The 26,645-nt window shown below is 34.7% G+C and overlaps 3 protein-coding genes across 8 annotated transcripts in view; 1 reads left to right on the forward strand and 2 right to left on the reverse strand.

Annotated features, from left to right (window-relative positions):
- Window positions 1-9,907, forward strand: part of hook1 (hook microtubule-tethering protein 1) — a 30,015-nt gene extending 20,108 nt beyond the window's left edge. The window contains exon 22 of one of the 2 annotated variants that reach the window (XM_088928298.1): window positions 9,811-9,907. In XM_088928298.1, coding sequence (XP_088784424.1) covers window positions 9,811-9,849 — 39 coding nt within the window. In that variant the 3' untranslated portion in view covers window positions 9,850-9,907. Of the gene's footprint in view, window positions 1-1,186; window positions 4,005-9,810 lie in introns of those variants that run through there. The other variant, XM_088928297.1, reaches the window with a different exon arrangement.
- Window positions 9,093-16,194, reverse strand: LOC148823664 (cytochrome P450 2J2-like). Of its 5 annotated transcripts, none has more exons than XM_088928312.1 (10): window positions 16,003-16,194; window positions 15,592-15,754; window positions 15,141-15,290; window positions 14,877-15,037; window positions 14,537-14,554; window positions 12,932-13,078; window positions 11,211-11,352; window positions 10,296-10,483; window positions 9,817-9,958; window positions 9,093-9,268 (listed from the first exon to the last, which is right to left on the reverse strand). In XM_088928312.1, exons 1-10 carry the CDS (start codon window positions 16,192-16,194, stop codon window positions 9,093-9,095), a joined length of 1,479 nt encoding a protein of 492 aa, XP_088784438.1. The 5 variants fall into 5 exon arrangements, with proteins under 5 accessions (XP_088784438.1, XP_088784436.1, XP_088784437.1 ...); XM_088928310.1 differs by having other exon boundaries at window positions 12,932-13,106; window positions 14,535-14,554; XM_088928311.1 differs by lacking the exon at window positions 14,537-14,554 and adding an exon at window positions 14,649-14,650 and having other exon boundaries at window positions 12,932-13,106.
- Window positions 16,195-19,845: 3,651 nt separating this feature from the next.
- Window positions 19,846-26,273, reverse strand: LOC148823665 (cytochrome P450 2J2-like). Its single transcript, XM_088928305.1, has 9 exons — window positions 25,973-26,273; window positions 25,517-25,679; window positions 24,493-24,642; window positions 23,701-23,861; window positions 22,986-23,162; window positions 21,550-21,691; window positions 20,943-21,130; window positions 20,637-20,778; window positions 19,846-20,352 (listed from the first exon to the last, which is right to left on the reverse strand). Exons 1-9 carry the CDS (start codon window positions 26,153-26,155, stop codon window positions 20,177-20,179), a joined length of 1,482 nt encoding a protein of 493 aa, XP_088784431.1. The 5' UTR covers window positions 26,156-26,273; the 3' UTR covers window positions 19,846-20,176.
- Window positions 26,274-26,645: the final 372 nt, after the last annotated feature.

A 26,645-nucleotide genomic window follows, 5' to 3' on the forward strand; every position in this document is an offset into this window, starting at 1 on the left:
CACAGGAAGTGTTCCAAGGAATGCATCATCTGAAACATTTTTTTTTCATTTGTTGTACAAATTAAATGAATTAATGATTTGTTGTTTCATTTGTTTGAAGTCCCAAAAGTTATTTCTGCACCCATTGAATATACACATGTTGAATATTCTGGTGTTATTAAATTGTCAAATTATCGTTTTAACCAAGGAGTGCATATAGTTGTTTTACTACATGACTTGGCAGTCCTGCCATGCCAGAGGCACAGAGTCAAAGTTCATAAACTTTTCTTAGTAATGGGACTTTCAAGTCTTAACTGTCCATAATGGGTTAATACTGTAAATACCTTTTAAAAGGCACATCTTCAGTCTTAAGCCCTTCATTATCCTCTGACGTTAACATCTCAGAGCACAGTGCAGTAGAAGAGTGAAAATGCTGTTTTTATAATCATGAACATGTTCAGATTTCTGATGTAGAATACGCTTTACAACTTGTGTCTGGAAAACATTTTTTGCCTTGACAAACATTAAGGGAGCCCGATCACTAATAGCCCATTATGATCTATTACCCCACCTTGGAGCATTGTTGCTAAAAACACCTCATTTCCCATTAATTTCTTTCATGGCCAGATGGCTAGAATCAAGTGACCTTAGAGCACTGAGAGGACAAGAAATTTGTTGACGTTTTGAAGCATTTCAAAGCAAGTTGTTGAATATTTTGCCTACTGTACATTAAAGAAATTCTTGTTTAATTCCGATTTTTGAACATATTTCCCCCAAGGTTAGCTTTGCCCTCGATTATCTCTTTTAGATATGAATTGAATATCAAAAGATTAGTGACCATCTGTGACACAGATTCCTGACATTTGAAATGCACCTCGTCTGTAACAGATTTGGAAATGGTTTAGCATAACATACATGGATAAAAACAAAACCTCTGCCATATTTCAATGAGTCTATGTTGGATAGATCGAGCTCACAGTGGAGCAAACTACTATATCTGGTACCAAGGCTTTTGTAATTCGTTGTAAAGTGTCTCATTTGGAGGGTTTGTATATGCAATATGTCACAGATGGAAAACAACAATGGGAAAAGTGGATTGTTCCTCCCCATGTAGGTGTATAGGCGTGTTCATTTCTGTGTGTATGTTTGCATACTGTATGTGTGTGATGTTAAATTTAAGGTCTCTGTGGCTGTTATATTGTTGCAGAGTCTATATTTCCAGAAACTGGCAATTGAGTCCCGCTTGGCAGGGAGGGTGGCAAGTGGAGTGCCTTCAGGACAGTCTTTCTTGGCCCAGCAGCGTCAGGTGACCAACGCCAGGCGTACCCTGTCAATGAACATGCCAGCCACCCCCTCTAAGTAGGCCTGGCCTCTTCCATGGACATTAACACACATAAGTGACCTTAAACATGGGTATGACCTGCAAAAGGGAAATAGGTTTCATGCAAAGATACACTAATGTTTTTTTAAGTAAGAAAGATTTTAAAAAAACTTGAATCCTAACACTTACTTGTCCTAGTAGGCAGTCAGGGAAATAAACAAACATGTTCAACTTCAAAGAGTATAGAGACTCAACCTTGACTTTGAGATGGTTACGCTTTGTGTTGTAAAAAGAAATAGAAAGTTTGATACAGCTGCTTATTTACAGTATGTGATGTTTTTCAAAAACTTTGACCAAGTCACTGAAATCAAGACTTCTGCTTAAGCCCCCCAAAAAACAACGTCTTTAGTAACATAAAGACTGTGATGAAGAATTCACTCCAATCTTCTTGTTTCTAAAATCAGCTGAGCCAGGCTCATGACTTACTTCTGTGAGATTAAATAGACTGATAACGTCTTACAGTAAAATGATGCTGGACATCAAAAGCTTTCACTTTTTATGCAGTATACTGTAGCTGTTAAAAATGTTTCTTCTAATTAAATGGAAAAAGTGAAACACCAATCATTGCTATGTTACTGACATTACATCGTCTGGCCTTGTATGGTTGACAAAAATCTTTTATTGCTGACAGAGCCAAGGTGCTTAAATGTAATTTCAACATTAATTGACTTATTTTGTATGTATATGTGATGTTTCTTGACTGCTGCATGCTCTGTTAAAACAATCAGAGGTCTTCTAAAGTGTTATGTAATATCTTATAAGAGATAGGTAGAAATATTTTTTCTTTAGTCACACTGAATACAAACCAGGAATGGAACTTCCATGCAAGAGTTTAAAAACTTTTGTGCTTTATCAAAATTATTGCAGTGGTTTGTGATTTTCTCACAGCCTCTTTGCATTCCATTGGTAGTTACTGTACGTCCACAAACTGTTTTCTTCACTTTAAAAAACTTTCGATACAGTATATCCATTTTTATGAATTCCTCTATTTTAGCTATATTCAAATTCATACCCATATATATTTGTACATAAATAAAGTTAAGCTTTCCGAATTTGTTTCAGATATAAAACTATTGTTAGTGAAGTGTTAAAATGTGTTAAGGATTTAACATTAAGTTTAATTTCTGATTTAAGCAAATTACAAAAAATAATGTTACATTTTTTATTTGACATGGATTTCTTGCATTAAAATAATAAAAATGTACATGTATGCTTATTTTAGTTCTTTATCGTTTTCCTCTCTAACATTTTAATAATTTAGTCTTAGTTAAAATTGAGTGTCTTCACAAATAGATTCTCAAGATCCTGTCGGATAAGGATGAGAAAAGCAAATCAAAATATAGCACTCTTAATAGGCATTGAAAACATTACCGTTAGAATCCTTTAGGTGCCACTAGAGTTCCATTAACACAAATGAGAAATATAATGAGCAGGTGACCTAATTTTAATTGCGCACAGAAACCCAATATTGAATTTTCTATTTTTAATGCAATAGGAAAAATATCCATTTTTATATTTAACAATACTCCAAATTTGATTTGAGGATTTAGGATTTGAGGAATCAGTATTTTTATTCTAATTTCTATGATCACCAGCAAAATAAAAACAAAGAATACTAGCAAAGTTTACACCCCAAAAATACAGCCAATTTAGCCAATCCACAAAGATTATTTATTTTGTCTTATTTAGTATTTGGCCTGTCGACTAATACAGTAAATTCTAGGGACATATTGGAAGCTTACTTTTAACTACCTGATTCTAAGATGTACCATTAAAAAGGAATTAAACCAAATCCCAAGCATTCTAGGTGTTAGATATTTGATTTTGCAGTCTTCAGTATAATTTACTGTAAATTTACTAAATAATGTACTGTAAATAATTTACTTTTCATTTTCTATTTGTATTTCTGTAACACTATACAGTGTACTATACAGTACACTCTTCACTTCAGTTAAATTTGATTTTTCAAGGTTTCAGAATAAACCAGGACCCTCTTCCTTTTTTAAAAAAATGAAAAATTACTTTTCATGCACTTGGAGATTTGGAACAATGCAATTACCTGCTTCTTATGTGTAAAGTACGTAGGATTTCTAGACTTTAGGTCGTGCTTCTCAGACAAGCAGACATTTTTGAGAGGACTTCCTTTTGACTTTGATTCTATGTTAAATTACTGTTTTGTACTCCACCAAAATCCACATACAATACGATGGTAATAGATTCAACCATATTTTTGACTCTCTCAGATTTCAAAGGAGCCATTAGGATTTTAAAAATAGTCATTTACATTGTGAAAATGTCCCTAAGTCATCTCTCAGTAATTACTACTGTGTGTTATATAACTACTGTAGTACTGTATCTTCAGCATCTTCAGAATTGTGTGGTTCATGTGCACACTAAAAGCAAAGCCTGTCCTCCTTAAATTGCTTTAGACCCCATTGAAATACAAAGTTTTCAATGTACTCCTACTAATTCCTTTAAAGACCTCTCTTCTCACTGAAGCTTTTAATGCACAATTTTGTTATACCTTCACAAAGTAAATTTAATGTTTTTTGTCCTGTTCTGTTGCATTTGCTGTATTTTATATTTGTATGTGTTTTGAGTTTCTCGAAATCTCCAAGAATTAAAACTCAGAAATAAGATTTAACTACAATTTTTGGGGTGATTTTTTAAAGTTTGTCCCCATATTCATAGAAATATATGGCTACAGACACATTGTTTTATGTTTAATGAACACTACTTGCATGATTTCAATTACAGTTGTGTTGCATGTTGTGAAATCTGATTCTAAAAATAGATTTATGAAGATATATATTTGGGATCTATAAAGAGCAGCAGAATGAGATCTTTGATCAGCAAGCCAGCAACTACAGTAAGTGCTGGTAGAGTTGCTGAAGAGTCTCATCTGTGACTTTGATTTTCGTACTCTTCTTGTATATTGGGGAATCACAGCTGGTTAACAGTGTATGGTTTCAAATGCAATTGGATTACTTTTTAAAACGTATCTACTAATCTTGAGGATACCTGTTCTTAAAAAAACTTTGTGGGATTTTTTTGCATTGCATTTAGTTTTGTTCTAGAAATAGCACAGAAGTTTAAAGTATGATTTGTTTACATTATTCTGTTTTAAAAAGAGAAGTTATATCAATTCTTCTTTGATTCTCAATTATTTTATTTGATCCCAGAATTGCTAGGGTTTAGTTGTCCACTCATAGTTATTCAATTCAGCGCATAGTCAAATAAAATACTGTGCATATCCAGGATTGAGAGTAGTAGAAGAATCAGGGAGAAACCAGCCTCAGTACATTCTTCAGAGTTACTTTGAAATGTAAAAGCAAATGTTTAACCAATTCTACATATCAATCATTAACATATGCACTGAAATGATTAAGCAGATTTTATTGCTCTTTTAAATCTGTATTTTTCTGGTCATTATTGTAAGAGCTTCATAAATAACTGTTGGTACATTTTAAATAATAATTGTGCAGCACCTGTAAAATGTCAAAATATTCCACAAATATTTGTATTTTAAAGCATAATATTAACTACCTCTAAAGCCAGTCTGTGGATTGTAAATGTCTTCCTAGCATGACACAATAGTTGTAGTAGTTTGTTCCAAGAAAAAAAAAAGGCTTGTTGTTCTCAAATTTCAGATTGCATTTTACTGAAGTCCTTTTGAGTAGTAGACACGCAGTTCAGTGTTGTGATCTTGTAAGGAAACTTCGCTTTGAACTCTTCTTTGTAAATGTTATTTGAGTACACTGTATTTTCAAAAGCAATGCAAGTCTAAACTTCTGTGACCCAACAAGGCCTCCCGCAAGAGAGCTAAACCTTCCAGCAGTAACTTAATTGCAAATTGTTTCTCTTTTCAAGACTTTGATTCAAGACCTGATTGGAAAACCCTCAGAGTTTCAATTTATTATTTTTTAAAATAATAAAATTGTCTTTTAATAAAGTATGAATATTGAAATATCTGGAAAATAAAAATGATCTTTATTTAATAAATCTGTTCTTAATTGAGTTATGTATAAGTAAATTAATGTAAATATATTAATATTTACATTATTAATATATTTACACTAATAAATATATTAATATATTAATATTAATATAAATATTAATATTTATATTAATATAATATATTTTCATTCTTACTAAGAGTAAATGGAATTTGTTAAAAATATGGTGCCTATTTCTTTCTTTTTAGGCCCATACTGTTATTGAATTAAATTATGCCTTTACTGTTAATTATTAAATTTTCATTTATTTGTTTACTCTTATTATGAATTTAAACATGACCCTGTTTCAGAGCTTGTTTTTTATTATGTACAATAATGCTTATCACTTATCCAAGGTTAGGTGTTTGAGGTTGTATCCTAAAGGTGCTTGGGAAGGAAAGTACCAGGTAGGCATTAAAAAGTATTTTGCCTACATTTGTAGTTTTTGAGTATGTTGCCATTTTTATTTAATGTGATCATTTAATTCCATATATTTACAGCCAGATTTTATGTAAGACAGTTTTAATTGAAAAGTAAAAAATGCAGTGAAATTAAAATATAAGGAAGCAAATATATTCTTTTAATGGAACTGGGTCATTGGGTTTGTGTTTTGTAGAATCTGATAAATTATCCCTGTTTTAAAAACATTTTAAATCTCTGTTTAATCAGCAAAATTGCTATGCTGTGTAAATGTTACCATTCTTGCTTGCTGCCATGGTTACATTGAGTGCATTAAGATGTGCAGAGCATTGAAATTGCATAATTTTCTCTTTTGTTTCGTTGTGACTAGTGTGAACTGTCATGTACTGTTCATTCATAGTGTTAAGGTGACTGAATGCTACTTATATCTATAAGCAAACTGTATTATTTAATAAAAATTAAGGTGAAAGTATAGTGTTCTGATGGAAATCTGAAATAAATTTAACTTAGTTATTGGTTTTGAATGATTATTTTCTTGTGAATTCCTTCCAAAAGCTATTGTAGGATCAAATTGCATTTATTTCAGGTTTCCTTGAAAATACTGTCAAATTAATTTTTAACGGACACGTTTAGTTTATTGTATGCCAGAATGTGTGGACATCACTTTGTCAGAACAGCTGATGTACACTATGTACTGTTAATGTCTCTTTCTCAAATGTCACGCATTTTTGAAGATATGTGGAGTTAGGGCCAACAAAATCAAATAACAAAAATTCTCAGAAAAACTGCTGTCAGAAAACTATAAACTAGACAAAGTTAATATTTTCTTTCCTAATGGTTAAACACAAATTCAAGTAGACCAGAAACCTAAATTAATTAAAAAGCTAGTTACTCAGAATTTGGTAAATTTTCTATTTAATTCCAGTTGACAATGATGCTGTGGAGCATTGGGGATCTCTGTTATATGACTAAGTATTTCCTCTGAAGGAGGATTAAGAATACCATGCTCTCTCTTTCCTGTACAGTGCAGAACACTTCTGATAAATCATCCCAGGCTGAAGACAATAAACCTAAATGATCTAATCAGTTTGTTGTACAAGATAAATATTGAGTTTCTAGTTAAAGCCATGCTTTTAAAATTGGAAAAATACAAAACATTGTAGAGACAATATACTTTTTCAGTGTTTATCAAGTTTAAGCCTGTATGTTGGTGGGCCTGATTTTGTAGCTGATAGTGATATTATTAATGAACTGTAATAATGGGGCAACAAGTGGGACAAATTGTATGATATTTAGTGTGGGGTTATTCTCTCTGTAATATCAGTGATATTCTTCTACAAATCACAAGGGATGAATCTTCTTTCTTTTAGAATCTGGCCCCTGCCCAAGGTGAAATGGCAAAGAAAATATTTGCTTTGCTCTTTTCATCCACTTTAAAAAAACAGAATGCTTAGCTCTTTGCATTGCTTTAATGGATGATATAATATTTAGTTATGGTGCTTTATGTGCTATTAGTTGCTTAAGAATATGTTCAAAAAGAAATACTGTACAAGAGCACTCCACTTATAATAGTTCCATAGGAAAATATAGATCTGTTCCATATACAGTAAATGAAATTCTGAAAAGCATAAATATTTAACTGTAAAAAGGATACTGGGAACTGGGGAATTTCCAGCTGCAGGAATATAAAATTTTAAGCATTCATCAAGTTTTATATTTTTTAAAATGTTATGGTCAGATGTTTTTGTTTCTATACTTGTTTTGTCTGAAGATGCTTCAAGGAAGTAGTTTCTTAATTTAATTATGTCTTTTAGTCTAGACGTTAAATGATTTATTGACATTTTTCACTTGTTACTAAATGTTAAAACAATCAAAAAAGATTTTGCAGTTTATTTTAAAAAGCAGAGCCTATCCATCCTAGATCCATTCTATAAGGTTCTGTTGGAAGTGCAGGGCTCTTGTACTGGCTCCAAGACAATTTGGAGGATTAGGGATTGTTTTAAAGAGTACATTTTGAATGATGGGGACTCCTGAATTAGTCTGGCTTTGCAATTGGAACGTTTGGACATTTCCAGGGGATCCAGGGTGATGCTATGCAAAACAAGAGAAGAGAAACTGGCAAATAGTTATACTCCTTAAAGAACTTCACTTTGATGAAATTAAAGTTTTTTTGATCATTAATCATATAGACATAAAAAACAATAAACTGTGAATTGATTCCACTGTGACTAACAGTTAATTTTAACTGTAACCTCCCCATCTTTCAAACTTGTACTCTGCACTTAACAGCTTAAATTTGTAAACTTATAACTGTTAACTTATGAATGTTATTACTGTAAAGCTGTACACTTCTTAGATCGATGATTTTGTAAAGTTATAAACAATGTGGGAGGTAAGGTGGCGTGACCCAATTTTTTGCACTAGTTCTGAATTTTCAAAAACATATTTTGTTGTAAAACTGTTTATGTTTACTACTGTACAATAAATACCATTAAAAACCAGAAAAGAGTGATTTTTTTAATACAGTATCAGTGCTCAAGATTAATATTAAAATGTGGTATGAAATGTAAAACAACTGCAATACAATTTGTTTGCAAATTTCAGGAATCATCACATTTTGCCTGATTATTATTTTAACGATTAAAGTCAGCGATGCATGAATGAAGTATCAAGAAGTGCCCATTTTAAGGGTAGAATGCTGCATGTCGAGAGTCTAATGAAAGGATGGCAAAAGTCAAAAAACACATTTGTATTACCATGTCTTAGCATATACTGTAGGTATTCTTTCTGTATAAAATTGCTTTGTTTACATAATATCAAGTTTATTCTCTTCTTGTTATGTTAGAAGAAACTATTTTGGTTGTAAAAGCTCTAAATTGTATTCATTAAAAATTCCAATGTTACAGACATGTCATGAATCTGAATTTGACATGTGAAGTAGAAGACTGGGAATTTTGAAATTTCCGGAAAATTTACAGTAGTGATAACGGAAAAAGCCTACTATTTTTGCACCACTATTTTGGAAATCCACAAAAAACAGTCCTTTCTCTACAGTCAGTGTGGACAAATCCTGGTGCCTTTAATGCCACAATCCTGAAAACTGTGTAAATCACCATCTGCTTAAAACTTGGAAAAATTCTAAGCAAATTTTAGCATGCTGTTTGTTCAATTACAAAACTGGGATCTCACATGGAATGTACTGTATTTAAAAGCAGAGTTCTGAAGTTCTGGCTTTTACTTTTACAGTCAAATTGTCCTCTAAAATGTAAATGCCCTGCCCCCCAGTTTTCTTTAGATTTAAGACACTGATGTGGATGTCAGCGTGGAATGGCACAGATCTTGAAAGGCCGAGGAGTTAGGATCCCCCCTAATTGATATTCCATACTGGGTTCTTCCCCTTCAGGGGCTTTGAATGTGAAGTTCTGTAAAAAGGAAGTGAAGAACAGGAACAGCTCCATCCGGGCCAGCTGCTCTCCCAGACACGCCCTCTTTCCTGAAAGAAATGAGCGATATCACAAAGTTTTAGTTTATAAACCACATCCTCCTTCCTTGTCCTTTTTTATCCTTGTCTTACTTTACTGGCACATGCGATTCTGTGGCTAATAATACAGGAATGTCAGTGGGAGAAACACCACTCCTATATTCAGTGATCACACTCCTGTAAGCCAGGCTTGCAAAATGCTATTCAGCAAACTGCTTTGACAGAAATAGGTGGCAGAGGAATGTGTTCTCCAAAATGGAGAAATAAAAACATGAAAAAATAATTGTATTTACATTCTTTTTCTCAGAAAAAAAACTAAATGGGAATGTTACTAAAAGCTTAACATTATAATGGAGTTTAAGTGTGAAGAGTCAGATGTTTTCTAGCCTTATTCCAATAAGTAGTGTTAGATCCATTACATCTTATATCAATATACTGAACAGTATGTCCCATGTGTTCATGTTATTTTTTGATATTTTAACTTGTTTTTTGTAACCAGTAGCAGAAGTATAGTAAATGAAAATATTAAGCATGACCTTGATTTGTGATTGTAGTTGTACCTGCTGAAAATGGAAGAAAAGCTTCTCGTCTGACAAACTTCCCTTCAGAGTCCAAGAAATGCCCGGGATTGAAGGAGTCTGGTGTCTGCCATTCAGTCTTGTCAAACAGCACTGAGGTCAGGTTTGTCATCACTGGTGTACCCTACAAAATAAACATTTCCACTGGCAGTGCTGTCATATTCTCTTCAAAAGGGATTTATAAAACACAATTTTTTAAAAGTTATACCACTAGGCTAAAATCAACAGAAAAAACTATAAGAATATTGTACGGAAATATCATGTTTTTACCCTCATATTAAAATAAAGATTGAAAGAAATACAGGTGAGATTTGCTTATAATTTAGATCTAAGACAACACTTGGATTCCATTCCAAATAGCTTTTTGCCGTATGAGTGAGAAATGAATTTATTTCAGCTCCTGTCCATTATAAAATAACATGCATTCAAAATTTCAGCTATTCGACAATTTTTAGATTTACCTTTGGAAGAAAATGTCCCCCCAGTGTTGTATCTTTAGTAGTCATCCTTGGTGCATTCAGAGGAACAATATTGCTCATCCTCTGGATTTCATGGATAACAGCATCAGTGTAGGGCATGTTGGGCTTGTCTGTCATGGAGGGCTGCCGTCCCTGTCCAAGCACACTCTCTATCTCAGCCTGGACTTTCTCTGAGAGAGGCAAGGCAAGATATGGCATTACATGCTTCATCACAGAGCACTTATTATGCCTCTCAAATGGTAAGGGTAAAAACAACACAGATGTACAGTAGTTTAAAAACAGTGTATTACAATTGGAATGTATACTTTTTAGTTGATTGTACTGCCCCCAGAACGAAACTCTGCATGATGAATATAATCTATATTCAGTATATTAAAAAGTTTATTTTCGATACTTTGATTCTATATGCTGCCATACACATTACATTCACATGAATGCTGGTGACAAAAGAAAGTGTTTAACTAGGACATCACAAATACAGCACATTCTGTGTTATCCAGACAAAATGGAGACAATTTATTCAATGGTATTTGTCATAGAATAGTAACTATAGTTTTCAGAAATCACTGTGCCAATAATTACATGAATTATATGGCGTGGTCAGGGCATGTTTAAAAATGTTGGCACAAAGCAAATTGATCTGGGTTACACACCTCAGTTACCTTCAGGAGGCAGCTTCAACAGTTAAAAAATCCATAAGCAGTCATCAAATGTTACATGAACATGTTTTTATTGCAATGGGGGTCAAAATGTAGAATTTGGAAGACAAGGATAATGGAGCTGTTTTTTTTCCTGTATATTTCTTAGGTTTATCATACATTTTACATTTTGACATACCACCCACAGTGTCTTTAAATAGTTTTAGTAATACTTCTTCGGTTTCATGCAGTTACTAACTCTGTATCTCTGGGTGTTTGATCATGTAGAGAAGAGCCCAGCGTAGAGAGGCAGAGGTGGTCTCAGTCCCAGCTGTAAACAGGTCCAAAGTGCACAAGACCAGGTTCTTCTCATGGAATCCTGCCTCAGTATCCTCTTTATTCTGACAGGTAGAAGATAAGCAAATTGTTGCATCTTATAACATTAGGTTCTGTCCTTTGATATTGTTACAGGTATAGGTGACTAGGAAGTGTCTCTAAGAGTTTAGATAAAGTGTGTAACATTTCCAGCTTCAAAGCAAAGGGGCTGTTTGCTGACATGTAGGAGGTCCAGAGTCTGTGATCAAACCACATCATGGTTTGCCTTGTTTTACCTTAATTAAGTTGTGGGTAAACTGATTAAGTGTCATTCAACAGTCCAGAAACACACCTGATGCCATCATATGAGGAGGTAAAAAAGAAGAGAAAGAAATTCAGACCACAAGACAGAGAGGAGTCTGGAAGAGTTGGAACTTGAAGCTTACGCCAGGTGAGAGCCCCTGCTTCATGATCATCCAAACAAATCTTGAAGTATCGGAACCTTGGTAGGTAAAGCTTGCTTTAGGGAGATAGTCTCCCATTCATTTACTGGCATCTGGTTTTGCAGAGAGAGAGAGAGATTTACAGTAACTGCAGATTGTATTGCTTCTGTTTGATTTCTGGCCTCTGTAGGCATCATTTAAGAGTCAAATACTTGGCAGCAGTCTGGGGGTCAAGACGTTAGGCCTCCGGAATGCCTTGTCTATACATGCTGTATATATAGTAACTTGCGTGTTGTATGTTGTGTGTAGTGTAGCATTTGTATTGTCATTGTTAATAAATATTTAACCATGTGTGCCTGAATTCTTAGTCTTTTCACCAAGGTGTGCCAGAGAACACAGAATTCACGTGCCTCTGAGTATACCAACTGCTTGGGTATATTCTGTCAGAAATCATTTACAAGTTGGGGTTGTGAATATTTATTTCACTATTTATTGACTAATCCGCTCAGTGAATTCCTGCTTATTCTTCATTTTCATAACCCTCCATTTGTAACAATAACCTTGTCCTTATAGTACGTTGGTCTTGTCACTTACTTAAGGTTATACAGACATCACAAAACACTGAGCACAGACTGGGGCCTTGTTCAGAGATATTTATACCAGGTGAGGTGGATATATTGTAGGTAAAAATAGAATCAAAATGGAGTTTTACAATAATCAGCTCAACCCAATCATTCTGAGTGCAGTAACTTAGTTTTCTATACCAAAAAGCATGTACAAATTTAGCACTATTTCCTCTGATCGGGTAGATTTAATTAGTCAACCCTAAAGCTTTTACTAACTTATCCTCATTGTGTAACATGGATTGATGTACAGATAATTCTGGAAACAGTATTATAAGGTTTAACTGAGGACAGAAATACAAGTGCATGATTGAGTCCGTTCGCTACTGAAAATGCTTTACTCTGTAGTTGTGTTAAGGACATAAGCTATCAAAGGTCTTGTACTATTAAGTTAAGAAGGCTCAGGACTTCTGTCCAGTGAAGGGTGGTGATGGTGCATTGGGGTGCTTTCCTGCAGACTACACACTCCCACACACTCAAGATTGTGGTGCAAATGCCAGGATGCCACTTAGTGTAGATGCTTGAGTAGGAATTGTGGGTTTGTAACAGTGTCCCATGCAGAAACTCAGAATGCTCAGATTTGATTTTGAAACAATAACCTTTTGTATCTCTGCTAAGTAGCTGTCAATGTAGTCTCTGGGTGCTGATGGGTCCCAATCTTCCTTGTGCCTCTTAACTTCTTCCCCCACAAAGGCTTCAAGTTCTTCATAGTTCTTAAAGAGTCTGTTGTGTGGTCCTGGTAAATACTTCAATATCACAGGTGTAGCGGCGAGGCTTAATAATAAGGCAGAATTAAGTGTTTCTGAGCTTCCCAAATGAGGCCCCATTTCTCTGTTCATCTCTGTGGTGCAGCCACAGAGAGACCATTAGTGCAGGGTGATTTAAGGTCCTAGGACAGCTCCCAAAGGGGGATGCACTTAGCTAAGTCTGGGTATCATGATCAATGGTCATCCATTGGCGCCTATCTGTCTAGGGAGTGCCAGTTGGACATCTGGACTGCATAAGTGTCAGGAGTAAGTGACTCATATCTCACCTTGATCAACCAATCAGGGACTGGTAGGGCCGAGTAACCCACGTGGGACTCTGATGCCCATGGAACTTTCAGCCAATCAACGAGCTGAAGTTCCTCCAGGTAAAAACAGGCAACACAGAGATTCAGATTCAGATTCGGGAGATTCAGTAAGATTCAGGAGGAGACTTCTGTGGACTTTTCTAAAGGGAATTCAAAGGAGAATTCCAGGGCAGGACGGCCCAGGAGCAGAAGGCTCCCAAGGGCAGGACATCTCGCAGCGCGCCTCCTGACCATCCTGAGACTCAGCCCGGACAACCACGGAACGGCCAGTGTGTCCGAGTGCCAGAACTTTCCTTTGTTCTAAGAGTCTAGAGTGGAGGTTGCCAGAGAGTAACCAGCAGCAGGCCTCATGAACAGGTCGGAACTGTGGACAGCTGAATCACTATTCAGAACTAGCGCTTCACCAGGAACGAACCGGTCCCCTTCCTGACTTGCTGGGATCCACAGTCATCTTTTCTCCTGTGCACAAACTTTGCTAGTTAAAGCCAACACTAACTAGCCGGTCAGTGAGCATCAACAGCGCACCGTCGCAAGCCGCACAGCACAGCCTGGCATGGAGCCAGAGAGCGCGGATTGGACAGCAACAAGCCTGCAGCTGATTGTTTGTGCCTGCAGGAGATCTGAATCCCCAGAAATTGGATGAGTATTCAACTTCAATGCATTACAGCTCGAGAATTCAATTGTTATCCCAACCAGTTGATATCAATTTAATTCCTAAGAGTTATGTACTTGTTTTGAGTATCTAATGTAGAAGTTATAACCAAATTCATTTATGAAACGGTCTTAATGAATGATATACTGAACGTATGTCCTCTTGATATGTGTAACACTTCGTAACTGATTGAATATATATCTTTTGTATTCTGATAACCCTCTCGATAAGATCTGTTAGGTTTAAGGCATATTCTATGTATTAATAAATGTATCCTCGTGTATTAGTACCTGTGTGTGTGCGTTGTTTGAGTTATGTCGCATGGTTGGACTCTAAAGCCATCAAAAGAATCAACTTTGTGATTTACTGCTACAATTAATAATTGTCACAGTAAATGCCCAAACCCTACAGAACTGGTGCCTTCAGAGAGCCACTACATTTACATATTTGGCATCCCTGAACGGCTATGAAACATTACACAGGGAAGGCTTCATAAAGCTAAAGCCAAAATGAGAGATTAAGGATATTTAAGCTCCATTACTTTTCTTATTTATATGTTTTATATTACTTAAATTGAAGCAGGCTGATACACAGCTGAGAGGAATAATGTTGTGCTCATGCAGAAATAATTACATTTTTCATGTAACTAGTATTCACTCAATAATGGAACAAATTTCTAAATGAGCATCATGCCTTTGTAAGTCATCACCATCACACCACCAATCATCATCACTATTAAAGACGATGTGATCCTAAATAGTTGTGTATAGTTTATTTTTGTTTTAACTGCATATGACAATTGTAAGAAAATATTCTCTACCTGTGTCCATATCGTCCCTTCCAAATGTATAGTTTCTGACAGTAAGTGCAGCAGCCTCTGGAAGCTATTGTCACTGTAATCAAATCTGCTTCCAAATACCATGGAGCAGATGATGTTTGAAACAGCATTGTTCAGAAGGAAGTGGGGATTGAAAGGTTTACCTAATGGCAAAACAAGAGCATAATTAAGTCTGTTCCCTGCTTCTAATGAGCAGTGTACAGTATACTTATTAGCTGTGTTCAGGACATGAGCTCCTGTCATTACCTTGCTCATCTTCTATAGCCTGCTGGAGAAACCTACTCTCCTCAGAAATCACTGACTCCAGAGTCTTCCTACCCAGCCCAAAGTTCCGCAAGGTGGAAAGTGCAAATCTTCTCTGTTTCTTCCACAGATATCCATTGCTAAAGATCAAACCTGTGGACAGGGAAGAAAAAAAAGACACTAAAACAAAGGTTCTGCACATTCTGTATCTCTGAAAAAAAAGAATGTAACCTAAAAATAATTTTTAATTTGACTTTTTAAAGTGTCATTTAAAGCATTAGAAAATATGTATTATGAATCATTTCAATAGTGTATCGAATTTAACTGAAATGTGAATAGATATTAAGAATGTTAAAAAATCACTTGGCTTAAATAAGATGTAAAAAGTCATTCTCTGTTGACTTTAGCAATGTCATATGAAAAGATTTCAATAATATGGAATAGAAATTCTCACCATAATTGCTGTAAAGTCTATCCATTGTTGGACTTTGGGGTCGATCCGCAAAGGTCTCTGCCTGATTGATCAGAGCCTCCTTCACCATCTTATAGCCCGTCACAAACACAGCTTTATTTCTTCCAAACCTCACGCTAAAAACATTACCATAGATTTCTGCCAGCTTTGGAAAAAATGACATTCAGCATTTTCACCACTTTGTTTTAGGTTTAGGAACAGGTATCAACATCAAAATATAAAACTCTATTGTAGAAAATATGTACTTTTTTGTCAAATTTAATATTAAATAATAAATACAATATATAAGTCTTTTCATCATGAGACTTACAGTAGGTTTAAGTTATTTTGAACCACAATGAATCTCAGGAGGAGTAATTAAGATTAAAATAAGAATAGCGCAGTAACACTGACCTTTCCCACGTAAATATGGGGCTGTTTAAAGTCAATATTAAAGATGTTCCCCACGAAGGGTAGCCCCCAGGGTCCAGGAGGAAAGTTCTTGGGTTTCTTGTTCTTGACAATGTCGGTTATCAGCAGAAATAGCAAGAGGAAAATCAGAATACCTTGGGCATCCAGGCATTCAGTAAAAGAATACAATGACATTTTAAAAGTTGTGAGCTTAGCAGGTCCTTGTAACAAAACTTTGTAGTGTAAAACAAATATCTAATTTTCATTTCTGAAACCCTGTTGGATTACTGTTTTGTACTGCAATTCAATGAACTTTGAAAAGGAAGAAATATGCACTTTGTACATAATAAGCCAATTTGGGCAGGCTTGTTTTTTTCTGCCAAAGGTAAAACAATTAAATGGGTAAAATTACACTGTGTGTATAGTTAAATTAGTTCAAGTGTCACATTATGGAAAAACATGGTTTTGCCTTTATAAAAGTGTTTTTGTGTGAAGGTCAAATAAATACTGCTGAGAATATATTTAGGTGAACATTTCATTTGTCATTTGAAAAGAAAGGAGAAAATCATATGGCCTCATGTTATATATAACCACATTACAGCACAATCAGAAATAAACTGTCCAGTTTTACATTTTTTATGTTCAACATGATCATGATTAGTATCAAGCATTAAAATAACTTTTCATTCAAATAATCATAATCTGATTTATGCATGTGCATTTTAAGAAAATATGAAATATGGAACTTGAACATGATTAAATGTTTCTAGAGTCGTTTTGATTAATTAATCATTTACTGAAGATCATGATACACACCATGACTCTGGTTGCATAATCACAAAATCACTTCATGAGTGAAAGCCAGATTGATTTAGCACAGGTGACGAGGTGATGTAAACCATTGAGAGTCAAGCATGGTGAAAATTTTAAAAGAAAAGAGCAGAAAAAAAGCAGTGTTAACAGATATTGATCCATTGCTGAATGTCACCAAGGTGGTTCAGATGCTAAAATGTTTCCCTAAAATTGTCTTTTCACAGTACTAGCAAGTTAAAATTTTCCAAGATGTAATTATTAAAGACACATTTTTACAGCACTGAGTAAGTTGAACTATTTACAGTATATCTTTAAGTAAATCTTGCTGCAAGAAGAAAACTGCTTTGTACAAAACACTATTAGTGATCAAACTGAATTCACCTCGTTCTAACTCTGTCTCATATTTCTCCATTTTAAAACACATTCATACTGAGAACATTGGCCTTTGCCACACTGATAATAGAACAAAGTAAATATTTGCGTGCTTTTTTCAGTTGACTTAGGTTAAACCCTTTGCTTTATTTTAATACTTGTCCTTGTTTAAAATAAACTCTCACTCAGCTGCTATTAGAACCCTGATCAAACCAAATGCTTTTGTGCTGTACAATTATGGTTTTATCACTCGGTATTTCTTTATACTGTAAATTGAACCACTGCCACATCCTTGAAATTAGAAAAGAAACCTAAGATTCTTTTTGTTTGCACCAAGGGTGATTCAAAAATGTTTTGAATTAAGCACCAGGCTTAGTTGATCCTGTTTTTCTTCTACAGAGAGTCCTGCTTACGCATCATTTTTTTGTACATGAGTATATAATAACATGATGTGTTGTAGGTTTAGGTTTACAGTATGATAATGTATATTTCTATCCTTTGGTTTTCACGAAAGATGAACACACTACCTTATTGTCCAGGTCCTAAAGAAGCTTACAATTTTTGGGAATTTTTTTTCAAACTGATTTTTTAAATTAGAATTTCAATTAATTCTAATTTGAGATTCTTCAGTTCCTCAACATTAACATAATTTAATCCTGTCTACACATTACTTTGTTCTCCATCCCCTCCCCCTTCCCCACTCGGATGGCAGGTGGAGCGACGCGCCGGTTGGAGTATTTCTCGGTTGCATTTAATGGCAACGTCAGCTCAAAGATTTGGTTCAAACCACCAAATGGAGACTGGTGTGCCGACAAGCAAACCCTGCTGATGAGGGATTGACACTAGGAAAGAGAGAGAGATATATGTCATTACCTCTGGTTTGTCCACAGACCCAGAGGCCTTGAATAAATTAGGGATTATTTTTAGCGAATATTTGCAAATGGCTCACCTAGAGTTAGTTCTCCACTGACAACAGATAAAGAGTTAAACTTCTCAGTTAAAAAACTGTGTATATGAATGAATATGAAAGCACTAGTGTTGGTTATTAGTGGAATTGTCCTGAGCGGCTGAGATGGAAGATAAGGGGTTGATATGTTCCAAATCAAGGAAGGGCTGTCATGAAAAATGTGACATGCAGGCTGTGTCTGATTTCTGGTGGCCTGTGTGCCCGCAACATTCCACAAAATGGCTCAATCTTCAATAGAATATCCCCATAGAATTGTTTCTGTATAAAATATTAAAAATAGTAAGTGAAAAAAGTACATCATACAGGATGTAAAAGCAAATCATGACTTTATCACAGCAGAAAATTAAGCAAAAGGAATATTTTTTGTTGTAGGTCAACCCTTCTATTCAAGAATTGTTTAGGTGCATTACATCTACAGTAAATGAAAACTGGTTTTACCAGTAGGCTTGCCACAACAAACTACAAAAATTAAGTGTTTTAAGGGATTAGAAGGAAAGGGGGGGGGGTAATCCAAAGAAATACTATGCAGAGTATCAGGAATAAAATACCAGAAATAGAAAAGACTGTGTTAATAGATGACTATGATGCAATTGAAATCACTGAAATGTGGTTAACAGACCGTGATGGTCATTAATACAACAACAATAGACATGCAATAGGAGAGACAGGAAACATATAAAGGAGTGGTTATCATGGGAGCACTGAATTGTACTCAGATTTAGAAGAAAAAGCACCTGCTGTATTTTAATAGTTGAAAATGAAATAGTAGAAATTGCTAAAGCTTTCTCAGTACAATAGATGGATTTCCAACTCTGAACTAGTTTTTTTCACATTAAGTTAGAGAGAAGAAAACAGCTGTGAAAGTACCATTAGACTACTGCGAAAGTATTACATACATTCTATAATAAATATACATATTTAGAATATATACAGTACTACTATTATAAAAGTCAAATGAATATCCTTGACTGAGCCTAGCTACAACAACCCATAGCAAGACAATTCCTATACAAATAAAATGGGTGGTTTTATTGTGACTTTAAAATCACTCTTATTTTTTCATGACATACACCTTCATATACAGTATCTGCATTTTGACCTTGGTCACACTAACAAAAAAAACAGTTGGGGTATTTGTGTCACAAAGAAGTAATCTTTTGCCTTGCTTTATCAAATGATCACATGGTTGAGAGTGAATGAACTTTAAAGCAGTTTTTGCTAGCAGTGAAAATAACTAATAAAAATAATAGTTTGATTTGTCAAAGACTAACAAACCATAAACTGTATATTTCAAATAAAAAAATAGGTTTTGAAAAGTACAATATTCTTTCCCTTTTGTTTGCATTTTCACTAAAGATGTAGTACAAAGTAAACCTCCAGAACAGAGATTTAAAAATGAAATCTTGTTCAAAGATTTGAAATGTTTTATACCAATCTGCAGTTCTGAATATATGTATAATAATCATATGCACAAAAATGTCTCCATAATGCTACTCTGCCTAACTCAAAAATCATTTCTCTCAGTACTGAACATGTAAAAATGTCTTGTGATAGTACAAGGAAACATGTTTGTATGTATCGTATTTTAATACAACTCATCCACAGTGCAGTGTCTGTTTACGCTAAAATGTGTTTTGGGGTCAACCAGTGGAGCAACACGGGTCACACTGAATTAATAATGACAAAACATTTAATTCAGAAGATACATATTTATTAATTTGCATGGAAATATTATAGCAATCAAATGTAAGAGGTTGTAACACCACATGCAACATTGCAAGACAAATAATACTGCATATTCATGTTCTAATTATTCATTTACTACAAAAACTAGGAATTCAGTAAGCCTGTCTAAATAGTGCTTTTCATAAAAAAATTTTAAAGATCCCTAATGATTGAAAGATTTACATTTAGAAAGTAGCACAAAAACATGAGCTGTCTTCTATTTAATTAGGCTCCATATTTTATGTTTTTCCATTTAGATTGGTTCCCAGATGTTGTCCTCCAGAGGAATAATTAATTGGCTTATCGAGGGATGGCACATATTTTAAAGGGTCGTGGAGACAGAGTGAATCCCATTTGAGCCTCCAAACTGACATCTACCCCCTGAGGAGCACAGAAGGTGAACTTTTGCAGAAATGAAGTGAAGAACATGAACAGCTCCATCCGAGCTAGCTGCTCCCCCAGACACACCCTCTTTCCTGTTAAGAACCATTAGATAATATTTTAGACAATTTGACTAGTCTTTATTGTGAAGGATGTATGGACCTATGAGAATAAACCTGAAAAGAATATCAGTCTATTTGGGATTTCACATGACATTATGAAACAGAGAGTTGAGTATTATTTAATGTAATCTTACATTTAAAATAATTACTGAACTATAAAAAAATGTTCACTGCCTAAAAGGCAAGTGGAATGGGATAAGCATGAAGCAAGAAGACTGCATATGATAAAAAAAACAACAGGGAAGGAAGCACATTACCTGCTGAAAATGGAAGAAAAGCATCTCTTTTCCGAAATTTTCCATAGGAGTCCAGGAAGTGCTTGGGATTAAATGTGTCGGGTGTTTCCCACTCATTTTTGTCAAAAAGCACTGAGGATATATTGGTTATCACTGCTGTACCCTATGGAAATATAGAGTACAGTAGCAGTGATAAGAAAGAAAATATAAAAAGCACTTACTAAAAACTTTAATCAAAATGATGTCAGCTTCATACAGAACTGATAGGAGAAACACCTCAAACGGAACATTAGATGCAACCCTCTATTTTTTTACTTTTTCTCTCACCTTAGAAATAAAATAACCTCCCAGTGTAGTGTCTTTAGTAGTCATCCTGGGCACATTCAGAGGAACAATATTGCCCATCCTCTGGACCTCATGGATCACAGCATCAGTGTAGGGAAGATGAACTCTGTCTGCCATTGAAGGTTGCCGTTCCTTTCCGATCACTCTGTCTATCTCAGCCTGCACCTTCTCTTTGAATGCAATACAAATGAAGAATGTAAATATACGGTATAAAACAAGAAACAGGAACCCAGTCTGTCTTCCCAAGTCTTTGACAAAAATAGGTTTCTTTTTTTCAAGATATTGCATTATTTTAATTACTAGTGTTTTGGTAACGTTAGTAATGTGACTTTACCAAAAAGTAAAGACTTTACCAAAAAAGTCTTCACCAAAAAAGTGGTGAGGATCATGCAGACTGGAATAGTTTTCTAGAGTTTTTTATGATTATGAAGTCTACAGAATTGACCAAAAACCCAATAACCTCATAGTTTACTACATGGTTTGTTTCTTAATATTGATTTGTGTGCCTGCAAAAGTGTTTTGCAATATTTATGTAGGTGGATGGACAGTTTTCCATAATGTAGTATTGGGGACTCGAAGGAACTCGTACTTTGAATTTCTGGGTATTTGACCATGTAGAGGAGGCTCCAGCGCAGAGTTGTCGCAGAGGTCTCTGTCCCCGCTTCTAACAGGTCCAGAGTACATATGGCCAGATTCGTCTCATGGAATCCTGCTGGAATGTCATCCTTTTTCTGCAAGGTACACTAATTACCTTAGGACAACATCTCTTTATTTTCAAACTTATTTTTGCAGGGAGCTAATCTGCCTACTGCTAGCAAAATTATATTACATTAAATAACTTCATTCAAAAACCTTTTCACATCTTGATTAAATATTTCAACAAAGAGCAACTAATTACATTTTCTTCATGTTTAATAAAAGTTCTGTAAATATGTCATTTCAGTCAATACTGGGATTCTGCTTAAAGTGGGATACCTAAAGTGCATATAACTATCATCAATGATTTTTACAAAGCAATGAAATAAGATCTTAGGGTTGGTTCATACTGTATGTCATATTAAAAAACAATCATCTCAAAATCTAAACACAGCATTTACTAACTTTGACAGAAAACTAGATGTTTTATGAAGATGATGAGTCCATGATGCTTTGACTTTTTTTTTTTGCTGTGGATTGGTGTACCTTAAGTTTGTGTTGGACGAACCGTTGCTTTAGGTTTAATTTAGCGACTTCAACCTGAGCCTTTCATAGTGGCAAAGGTGCCAGATTAAACATTGACATGAGTTCTGTTTATACAATTTTTAAGAATGTGCTTTGGCTGGTGAGCATGAATGACAAGGGAAACATGGGTGATAAAGTTTTTATATTTATGTAAGAGTGATGTAGGTGGAAAAGGTTGAGAAACGGTATCCTAGAACACTAGGGCGATGGCATTTGGGATGCCATGTACTGTACATACAATAGGTTACCAAAACTGAGTCCTACTTGTAAAATGGAAGTGTCACACTCGAATGACTGCTGATCAGTCCTGCATGCACACACAGAACAGCACACCATCCAGCGCTGTTAGACGACATTCAGACAGACTTTCATTTCACATCTTCTAGTTAGTTTATTATTTGTTTAATGATTTCATGATCAGTTCCATTTCCTCAGGGCTACTGTGTGCTCGCTACCTTGTCGCTGTGCTTCTCCTGTTCCTAGCTGCTACCGCTTTTCACACCCAAGTGTTGGGTTTGTTTTGCGTGCCTTTAATTTTTTTTACTTTGTTGTTTTGTGGTGCTCTCCGCCTCACCGCTGCATGAGACCTGCTTGTGAGCTCTCAGTCAGACACGGCTGTTTTTCATCTTGCTGCATATTAGGAACATCTACTGTAATGCTAGTGGCAGTATTGTGCACCATACAGTCAAGCCGATTTACACCAGAGGCCATGGCTACATTGGTGTCAGGCACTCTATCTGAGGTCTGATGGCACCCCTTCTAATACTTTAGGGCTCTTTACCTGTATAAATTACCCTTTCATACCTTTTCCATCTCTTCAAAGTAGGTATCAATGAAATCACGAGAATTGGAGGGGTCCCAGTTCTTCCTGTGATTTTCGATCTCTTCCTTCAGGAAGGCTTTGACTTTCTTATAGTTTGAAAAAACAGTCTGGTGAGGTCCAGGTAAAAACTTCATTATACTGGGGCAGACATTGTAGAGCTGATGAAAAAAAGATGAATAGATATACTGTATCTATAATAATATATAGATATCTTTGATATATTTTGACCCTTATGAAAGTTTTCCATTGTGTTTTTGCACTTTGACCTTGATGTTTGTGTCTCCATTCTTTTAGTGTATTTAGTGTAGTGTATTCCTGCATGAGAGTATGATACTGAAATGTAGTGATTTTATAATATACAGTATATACATTATCCTTTCATTTGCAAACTGATATCAGTTTATATGTGCTCAGAAAACAGGTGTTTGTCCTTAGTTTTACAATCTTTCAGCACTGAGCTCTTGAATGACCAACAGCAAAAATTGTTTGGCACCCATAAAAATGATTGTTTTTCTTCATTTTGTGTAAAGCTGCACCTACTTTCTTTTTTCTTAGTAGTAATTGAAATTTTGACACATCATTTGAGAGGTAGTATGACAAAAGGCATGCTTTTGCATTTCAAAGTCCTAATTTTAAAGTGGTAAGCATGTGGGTCTAGTGCTATTTATTTGACTTCCTTTGATATTCTTGTCATACCTGGGCTCTTAATGAGCCTATCAGGAGGAAAGTCTCATCAGTCCTTCGCAGAATATCTTGAAACCTTGGGTCATTGTACTCAAAACGGTGCCCAAACACCATAGAGCAGATGACATTGGAAATGGCGCTGTTCAGTAAGAAGTGCGGGTCAAAAGGTCTTCCTAATCAACAACAGAAACAAGCCATTCAGAGCTATAGAAAGCATTTCATAACAGTCATTACCAGAATAAAATCAAAATACATAAAGTTGAGAAAGACACTACTAATAATACTGATTTAAAATCACCCTCGTTACTGACGACTCAGTACACGTTTTTAAAAACAATCCCAATTTCTGCAAAATTATGTTTCTTAAGTAAGATATAAAATGGATTGCTAGAAAAACCTGTTTTTTATATATGTATAATCCTTTCATTTATATATCATATTCAAATATAATATTTGTATATCCTTTTCAGATTTTTGTTTTTAGAAGTACTGGTAGGGAGAACAGAAATAGAAACATACATTTTCAGAAATAGATATTGACTTAATTACTTTTATGTACTTTATCCTAACAAAATATAATATGCTTTATTGCTTATTTATATCACTGATTCTGTAGATTCACAGTGATTAATGTGTGGCACACAGTTAAGACATATATCTTTATTAGAAACACTTGTGAATCTTTGATAAAACAAAACCCCTCATTGAGGAAGGCATATGATATAACATGACGCGTACACACTTATATTGTACAGTACGTATTCCCCATGTCAAAAGATTTCATAGTTTCATAGTTATATTTACCATGCTCTTCCTTGAAGGCCTTATAAAGGAATCTGTTCTCCTCGAGGATGAATGACTCCAGAATATTCTTGCCCATGCCAAAGTTCTTTAAGGTTGTAAGGGCAAACCTTCTATGTTTTTTCCATTGGTACCCATTGCTTAACGCCAGGCCTAAGCATCAAAAAACAGTTTATTTAAGAACAAACTGTTCTCTGAAAAGAGTATGCACTTAATTAACTGTGTTGTTTGTGTACAGAGGCATAATCCAAAACCCTATTTTCCTGGACCTGAGGACTGTACTGTACTGTATGATCTTTTGAAGAGATTTCTGCTGGAAGCCAGTCTAATGTGTTAGTGGAATTAAAATGGTTAGGAAAGGAAAAACAGTTGCAGGGGGGCTTAGATTTGTAGTGTGGAACACCCTTCACACAGTTCTTTGGAAATAATAATGTCACAGAAGTGGATGTAAAGGACAATGCTATTAAAATAATTCAGAGTAATTCAGTAATTCAGTATTATTATAAAGTAAAAGTAAAATGATTTTATGAAAAGTACAGCACGTCTGTAGAATTGTGCGGCCATAAAAACTTCAGAACGTAAAATTTAAACTAATGAAACTACCATATATTTTTTACTTAAAAGCCTAGAAAATGTGTTAAAGTTTTTTATATCCCGCTTTGATCTCTAATCATGATATTCTTCATGGCCTTACAGTTTTCCATAATAAGCAACATTATGAATTTACAATGAACTACAGTTACCAAAACAGAAAGACAGGCTGAATAACTTCTCTTGTTTATCTTACTTATTTGTTGTTCTTTTGGAACAACTCCTATTCTCATATTATTTTAATTCTTTGTGACCTCTTAACTACAGTATGTTTTATTTACTTAATTTGAGTTGCTTTATCTTATTGAAGTCCTTTTAAGCTGTAAAAGATTTGAACAAAGCAATAATTTTACTTGTATTATAGAACCCGAGTTATGTGGATAGGTAGACAAAAAGTCTCGCTATTTTTCATAGTTTGAAATGAAAATATCCTTACCGAGTCCTTGGTAGACTTCGTCAAACAAAGGAACTACAGGGCGGTCTGCAAAATTCTCTGCTTGGTTTACTAGAGCTTCCTTGACCATTTTGTAACCGGACACAAAAACTGTATTTTCTCTTCCCCTCCACAAACTGAAGACAGAGCCGTATTTTTCAGCAAGCTAGAGAATATATTTAAAAACCCTTTATTTACTTTATGGTATCTAACGTACAATGAAACAAATTTTCATATATATATATAATGAAACATTCATATAACTCAGTGAAGTACAAACAAAGTAAACAGAGTAGACTGAAATAATTATTTGAAGAGGAATTTAAACTACAGAGTTATGAAACACATGACAACATTTAGGAATGTTTTTCCAATGTTTCACAATTGAGGCACAAAGTGTTTAAAATAGGCAAATCTAGAAAATTTAAACCTTTCAGTTTACTTGATCACTGATCTTACCTTATCAATTTCACTGATGTCCATAGCAGTGAAAACATTTCCCAGCAAGGGAAAAGGCTTGGGACCTGGAGGAAAATTCTTTAAATTATTATTTGTCATGATGTCAATAATCAACAGAAACACAATGAGGAAGAGAATGCAGCTTTTTATATCCAGATATTCCAGCAAGGAATACAGCAGCATTGTCACTAGGATACTTCAAACTCTCTTCAAAGCAAGCAGAAATGGAAAGAAGGTCAGAGTGCTGCACTGACTGGGTTTTGCACCACCTACAGTAGCAACATGAATTTAAAGAAGTGTCAGTGAAAGAAAGTAAGAGACCTTTTTTTGCATGTTCATTAGCATGAAAAACCATAAGGCACAAACAAAAGTTATGAAATAATGCAGCAAAGTTATGTGGCATAAGATTTCTATGGAATGGAATATTAATTTTCAAGAGCAAAGTATAAGATCCTTGTCTTGAGTACTATTTATTTATATTGATTCTTTTGTACCTCTAAACAAATTCCTTTTAGCCTTGGTGTTCAAACGACTTAATAAAAACATGAGTACATACTGTATAACCTAAGATTAAAACTAAGATCATAACCTAATTATCCTAAGATCTTTAAAAAATAAATAGCAGTTATTTATTGGTTTAGAACTGCATTTGTACTCCATTAACTTATATGTC

This window comes from Atractosteus spatula, chromosome 11 (assembly GCF_055471065.1).
Source record: "Atractosteus spatula isolate fAtrSpa1 chromosome 11, fAtrSpa1.hap1, whole genome shotgun sequence".
Classification (NCBI taxonomy): domain Eukaryota; kingdom Metazoa; phylum Chordata; class Actinopteri; order Semionotiformes; family Lepisosteidae; genus Atractosteus; species Atractosteus spatula.

Bases quoted from the DNA above. Each gene is read 5' to 3' on its own strand.
- LOC148823664 (XM_088928308.1), bottom strand. From the start codon at position 16,194: ATGTCATTGTATTCTTTTACTGAATGCCTGGATGCCCAAGGTATTCTG. The intron at 9,959-10,295 runs GTAAATCTAAAA...TTTATTTTGTAG, and splicing joins GGGGACATTTTCTTCCAAAG to GGTACACCAGTGATGACAAA. The intron at 9,269-9,816 runs GTACAACTACAA...CATTTCTTTCAG, and splicing joins TTTTCTTCCATTTTCAGCAG to GAAAGAGGGCGTGTCTGGGA.
- LOC148823665 (XM_088928305.1), bottom strand. From the start codon at position 26,155: ATGCTGCTGTATTCCTTGCTGGAATATCTGGATATAAAAAGCTGCATT. The intron at 23,862-24,492 runs GTAAATATAACT...GTTGTTGATTAG, and splicing joins GGCCTTCAAGGAAGAGCATG to GAAGACCTTTTGACCCGCAC. The intron at 21,692-22,985 runs GTATGAAAGGGT...TGTACCTTGCAG, and splicing joins ACTTTGAAGAGATGGAAAAG to AAAAAGGATGACATTCCAGC.